General features: G+C 34.3%; 1 protein-coding gene across 1 annotated transcript; it reads left to right on the top strand.

Moving 5' to 3' along the window:
• The first annotated feature begins 911 nt into the window (after positions 1-911).
• LOC141386716 (larval cuticle protein 9-like) lies at positions 912-1,313 on the top strand. The gene is made up of 2 exons (XM_073955636.1): positions 912-923; positions 998-1,313. Exons 1-2 carry the CDS (start codon positions 912-914, stop codon positions 1,268-1,270), a joined length of 285 nt encoding a protein of 94 aa, XP_073811737.1. The 3' UTR covers positions 1,271-1,313.
• Positions 1,314-7,230: the final 5,917 nt, after the last annotated feature.

Genomic DNA, 7,230 nt, shown 5'->3' with positions numbered 1-7,230 from the left:
GTATCATCGAAATGAACTAAGATACTCATGACTTCAAAGTGATGGAATCAGACTATATCTGACATCCTTCTTGATAATGAATGCGAGACCACACCCATTACTTTCCCTCTCCTGATGATGCTATAATTCCCTGAAGACGAGGAGGAAAGAAGCAATTAGGATGTTGTTGTTACGCATGGAATCAGAGATGTCGATCACCTCATTCCAGGGACGTAACCAGAAATTCATCTCAACATCAGGGAATTATAGGAGTCAAAATGTTAACTTTGGTAAAATATAGAAAGAAATGTCTAAAAATTACCATTCTGAAGGGTGTCCCCAGGGCCGTCGGTGCCTTATTCCTTATGTTCCATGTTACGCTTCCACAACAGTTTTGAATCAAGGACTACGTAATTTTAGCAATTGACCAGACTTGTTCTATTGTCATATGGGACCTACCGAAAATCGAGTCCGAATGAAACCTCTCATAGAAACACTTTACAAGGAAAGATCGTATACATTACGCTGAATGACACTTTTGCTACCATTGAAAATGTAATGTTGTCTTGCCCGGTAATTGAACCCAGACAATTGTGTGTACAACGGTGCGACCCACTTCAAAATGATCTACACAAATGAACTATTTGTTTCATGTCCCAAACTGCATATGAATTACTCGTATCAATTCGATTAGTGGAATATTCTATCATAAAAATAATTATTCTTAAAAATAATTATTCTTATAAAAACTTGATTTAAGACTCTTTCATTTCTTTTTAGAGACATCTGGTACTAAATTTATTAACAAATAAAATGACATTTATTATTTCCGATCTAGTTTCAGAACTTAATAATTTTTCTCATATAAATGCATGCTGAATCCCTGTCTAGATCAGTTTTTTAAAGGTAATCCAACTAAACAAATAATCAAAATGAAATTCGCTGTGAGTATTCTGAGAAAGAAATCACATCTAAAATAGATTTTCTTACTTATACGTAAACAATTGTGTATTTGCAGATTGTTATTCTTGCCTGCCTTTTGGTCGTAGCCTATGCCAATGAAGAAGCTGATGTCGTTACAGAAGTCCGTGAAGTTAACAAAGAAGATTTCAAATATGGCTTCGAATTGACCAATAAAATCCGTGCCTACCAAGAAGGTCATTTGCGAGATGAAAAAACTTGGATTGTCAAGGGTGAATACGAATACATCTCCAAGGATGGTAAACATGTTAAAGTAACCTATACCGCCGACGAGTACGGTTATCATCCCATAGTAATACATACTGAATAAATTAGTAGACTATTACTTAGTTATTACTATCTTATTTATACAATTGTTATACCAAGAGGTACACGTAACACAATTTATTATTATTGTGCTTAAATATTAAAATACGAGTTTTGGTTTAAGACCAATAACCGGATTACGTACTGTTATGTGGGAAGTGTTTTGCAACACAGTTTTGGAATAACAGTTTGTAGCAAATCGAAATGACGAAAATAGACTGACCTGAAAATGTATATTTTACTACATGAACCTGATGCGCTCCGCAAACACGACTAAGATGAAATATATGTATTTGTGTGATATTTAATTTCATTAATTTTTAATTTTATTGTGGATTTTTGTGATATGAAGTCGTTTTTGTACGTTAAAGGGACTTCTCTGTATCTACCCTTAAGTATGTATGTAGGTCACGTTTATAATTTCAGGCAATGCTGTAATATACTCTGAAATTTTCAGGAAGATCGGTTCAGCGATCTGATCTATTTTGTATATCGCTAATTTACTCAAAGAGTGACATAACTAAAAATATGAGTTTTCTGAGTTAGCAATTTCTATTTTTTGCGACTTCTATTTTATCTTGTGTCAAATTTTCATGCTGATATCTCTAAAACTCGACGAGGTACAGCTCATTTACTACTAGTGTCGCATAATTCAACACAAATGGTTTTTGAGTTTATGTAACACCAAAACACTTGGAATCAGGCTTTATTTTGCACAGAAATTTAACACTGATAGCTGGTTAGATGTTTGCAAAATATGGTTCAAGTAGTTATTTTAGTTTTTGTGTAATGGTATTTTAAAGTTGGAAAGTGAAATTATAATCGCCAACTTAAAACGCGTTTTTCTCGAAACTGGATTGTTTGAGATGTGTCACTCTTTGAGTATATGAGCGGTATGTATTTGTAGATTGAGCTCAGTCACGGTGCTCTTGAAGCAACTTTAAATGGAAGGTGCTTACACCTGGGAAGTTTTTGCGGATTCTAAAACTACAATGTTCATAAATGACAAAAATCAAAAAACAAACAAAAAAAATCGCCGGACAGCTTTTTAAATAAATCGCGATTCAAGTTATCATTTTTAGGGGTTTTTTTGGTTTTCACGATTTTGCTAGGAAACCGCAAGCCCTATCGAAGTGGCACTAAAGAAAATGTTGTAGCTATGAAAATTCCCTACAAGATTAATCTTTATGATAATTTCGTAGGTTTTACCGTTATTGAAGTATAGAAGTTCAAATTGGGACAATACATTGACTCTGTCGCTACTTTATAAAACAATGTCATTCATGTTGCGCCTTAACTAACTTTAAGTGAAAACCGCTTACACCTGGGAAGTTTTTACGGATTTTGAAACAGCAGTATTCATAGATGAGAAAATCCAAAAACAAGAAAAAAATGGCTGTAGGGATTTTTAAATAAATCGCGGTCAAAGTTCGCATTTATAGGTTTTCACGATTTTGTTTGGAAACAGCAAGACCTATCGAAATGGGACTACAGAAAATGTTGTAGCAGTGAAAATTCTGTACAAGATTGATCTGCATAATATTTTCGTAGGTTTTACCGTTCCTAGATTGTACCATTTTTGAGATATATAAAAACCCAGCAAAATATTCGATGCCAAAGATGCCATTCAATCATGGGTGCAAGTGGTCTGGCATGTCATCTTTTTAGCATCTTCATCGATGAATTTTATATGAGCGTGGACCCCAAAAGATGCTATTCATTTTTGGATCCAAAGCATGTCAGTTACACCAATGCTTTGGAATGTAATTTTCACCAACCCTTTGCAATGACATTATCATTACGACGAGAGTTTTAACAACGTTGGTTGTGATTTCGAATCTCCGAAGTGTAAATAATTAATCTTATATATTTAGAAAAATGTGTATAAATAAATACACAAAATTCATCTCTATTGGATCGATGGAATGGGTTCAAATACTGATGAAAAGATAGGATCTTTCACGATTTCCTTTGCATGTCAATGGCTGATGAAAAGATACAATCTTTCACCACTTCCTTTGCATTGGTTCAAATGCTAATGAAGAGATCGGATCTTTCACGACTTCGTTTAAACCATGATGCCATGAATCAACCCCTTCCTTCAAATTTTGCTGGGAAGTTGCAGTCATGACACTGTTTTAAAAGGAGACGATGCAGTCAGTACATTGTCCCAATTTGAACTTATATATCTCAAAAACTTTAAAATCTACGAAAATACCATAAAGGTCAACCTTGTAAAGAATTTAATTTTTTTTGTCCATTTCGATAGGACTTGCGGTTTCCAAGCAAAATCGTGAAAACCTAAAAAACCCTTAAAAATGCCGACTTGAATCGCGTTTTATTTAAAAAGCGCTCCGGCGACTTTTTTGCTTTTTGATTTTTCTCATGTATGAACATTGTAGTTTCAGAATCCGGAAAAACTTCCTAGGCGTAAGCACCTTCTAGTTAATGTTGCTTCAAGAGCACCGTGAAGTAGTGCGATTCACTATCTAATTTTTTGAGTTACCGACAACAATTTTTAAGATTAAAATCATGAATGAAAAGTTCAAATAAAATAAGAGACAAAAATCATGCTAACGGTAGAAAATAACGACTACTTTTTATTCGTTACCAACTCACCGAAAAACATCGTTAATTACCAAATTATAAGCATTTTAGTTTTATCAATTTTTGTCGGAAACTCAAAAATGGGTTAGAGAATCGCACTACATGCGTTCTAACTCTAAATGTCTGTCTGATCATATAAATCTTGTGATCAGTTCTCAATTTTTGTCTGATGACGATGTAAGAGTCCCGCCACGAAATAAGCCTTTCCGTTTTATGAAAAATATGAGAATTGCTGCTTAATGCTCTCCGGATTATCAGGCTTACGATTTTGAGCGGGACCACAGGGTAGGGACGTCATTATTCATTAAATGTCTGCAAAAAAATGTGTACTTCGAGATTTATCGTGCGCACCATGTTAGCGAAAAGTTTTGAACTTTTGTGAAGGTTGTACCTGATGGAGTGGACCGATATGGCTCATTTTCGAACTTGAACTAAGTTTGGATAAAATATTACGAAAGCTAAATTTTATTTTAAATCGGTTTATCCCTTCGATAGTTATCGTGCGTTCAAGCCACTACACGTGTTGCCATAGGGGGTTTTTAAAGCTGTCGAATCAAAGCGATTTGAGAGCAGGTCTTAAACTGCACTTTTACGAAATATTGTGTTGGAGGTACCCGAAGGTGTGGGCCGATATAGTCCATATTGGAACTCCTTCTATGTCTAATAGAAATTTTACGATGGGCCAAGCATGGACCAAATCGTTTGCTCTCTTCAAGAGTTATCGTGTACACTATTTTTCGAACATTTTTGGTGGAGGAACATGAAGTAGTGGACCGAGTGATTATTTATGGTGGAGGTACCTGAATGAGTGGACAGATAAATAAATAATTACTACGATGGCCAAAATTTGGACCAAATTGGTTCATTCGTTCGAGAGTTATCGTGCGTTCCAGCCTGCCAGACAGATAGATCGACATTGCTTAATCGATTCCAAATTGTCTGAAACGGATTTCGTCCATACATACCTTTACCGTATGAAAGTGCACATAGTCAATATTTTTGAAAATTTAACATAGTAGTTGAAGCCAGGGTTTACCCTTTATATCTCGCGAATTGTGCTTGTATATTATACAAATTACATGCTTTTGTATAAAATGAAATGTTTTTAGAAATATTGGCCTTGATAGTCCCGGGCCACACTAGAGAAATTTCACTGAAATTTTGACATGAAATTATGCGTCTCTAGATCGGGTTCCATAGTAGAGCAAACTCATGAAATTGCTGTAGTGGGGAATTCGACCTAAGAACACCTAATTTCATGAAATTATTTTATGAAATTCACGCTAGTGTGGACCGGGACATAGTTAATTTTCGTGGAAACTCTGGTTATATTTATGCTAAAAAATTGGTTGAATCCAACGTGTCTTTTTTCTAATTTTGCTTTTCGTCCTTCTGATTTTTTTATTTATTTTGTTAAGACTTTATCTTATCGGGCTTTGAGGTCCTTAATGTGCCAATTAAAATAAAGATTATTTTTTCCATTTTTTATCCGACGCTTCGCTGGTATCTGCCAACATCTTCAGGGATAACTTTTTATTAAATATATAATCTTCGTCAGTTTAGTTGAATTCGTTTTATTGAATTGACGGTGTTTTTTTTTATAAAAAACGATACAAACAATTAAACAGATAAATAAATGCAAAAATCTTTATACAGTCAGTCGCAAAAGTTAGTATACACCGTTGAAACCAAAATGTATTAGGGATAAATATCACTATAACTTATTGAAAACAACAAACAATTAGTTTTATTTGATAGATAAGAAGGTTGTCTTCCGCAATAACAATTAAAAGTGCGTAATATTTGCATACATTAGCAAATGTACGGTTCGAATCCCAAAAATACCAAAATTTATGTCGCAAAAGTTAGTATACAACGGAGAATCACCGTGGAACTGTTTAAAAAATTCTTGATATTTTTGAACAAAATGAAACTAAATCTGTACTTATGATCATAAAGAGTATATTAATTGGTTTTAATGGCAGTTATAGTACTTATAGTGACAAGTCTAGTCATCTACAAATACAACAATTGTAGCGACAAAATTCCGGGTGTTATGTCCTGTTTATGAATTTTAAAGCCATGAAATGCTCAGAAAAGCTCTAAAGCTTCAATATGGGGTGATCTTGATCGAGTTTCGACTTGTCCTTTTTGAAAAAACGGGAATTTCTTGAAGGAAACCCATACTGTCGAGGCCGTTGTCCTTTTGAAACATGTAATAATCCTTAATCCTTACACATAAGGACCTTCCTTTTCAGTTATTTTTCTTACAAATTATGTCCCTTTTCACTTTCCCACCAAAAATAAATAGTAGGAGAACCTCAAGTTCTGGTGTAAGCCCCACAGTGATACTCCACCGCCACAGAAGGATATGATAGCTAATTTCAAATTTTAATACAGAGCTTTCTCTGCTTTTATAACGCATGGATTGTGCAAAAACGTTCTGAAAAGCTGTGTTCGCTTCACTTAGGACTAAAATACAACTAAATGGATCAGTTAGAAGTAGTTCATTAAACATTAGTAGTACATTAGACACTAGGGACACGAGAAGAATGTCCGATACTGCTAAAAGGGCGGTAGGACAGTATAACTGTAGGGCTTACAACAGACCTTGAGGTTCTCTTACTATTTGCTTTTGGTGAGAATATGAAAAGAGGCAACATTTGTGAGAAAATTATCTCAAAAGGAAAGTCCTTAGGTGTAAGGATTAAGGATTATTACATGTTTCAAAAGGACAATGGACTCAAAAGTATGGGTTTCCTTCAAGAAAATCCCGTTTTTTCAAACAGGACAAGTCGAAACTCGATCAAAATCACCCCATATTGAAACTTTAGAGCTTTTCTGAGCATTTCATGGCTTTAGAATTCATAAACAGGACATAACACTCGGAATTTTGTCGCTACCAATGTGACCAATTTTTGTGGATTTTACGATCCAGTGTACGTTGGACTTGTCACTATAAGTACTATAATTGCCATTAAAACCAATTAATATACTCTTTATGATCTTAAGTACAGATTTAGTTTCATTTTGTTCAATAATATCAAGAATTTTTTACACAGTTCCACGAGGATTCTCCGTTGTATACTAACTTTTGCGACCTAAATTTTGGTCTTTTTGGAATTCGAACCGTACATTTGCTAATGTATGCAAATATTGCGCACTTTTAATTATTATTACGGAAGACAACCTTCTTGTCTATCAAATAAAACTAAGTGTTTGTTGTTTTCTATAAGTTATAGTGATATTTATCCCTAATACATTTTTGTTTCAACGGTGTATACTAACTTTTGCGACAGACTGTATATAAAACTCAATTGTCGTTTGTTGGTAATTGAATCAGTTGAAAACGGCTGG

This window comes from Musca autumnalis, unplaced genomic scaffold, assembly GCF_047663935.1.
Source record: "Musca autumnalis isolate F117 unplaced genomic scaffold, ASM4766393v1 scaffold_5, whole genome shotgun sequence".
NCBI classification, from domain to species: Eukaryota; Metazoa; Arthropoda; class Insecta; order Diptera; family Muscidae; genus Musca; species Musca autumnalis.
This window is presented reverse-complemented; position numbering and strand designations above follow the sequence as displayed.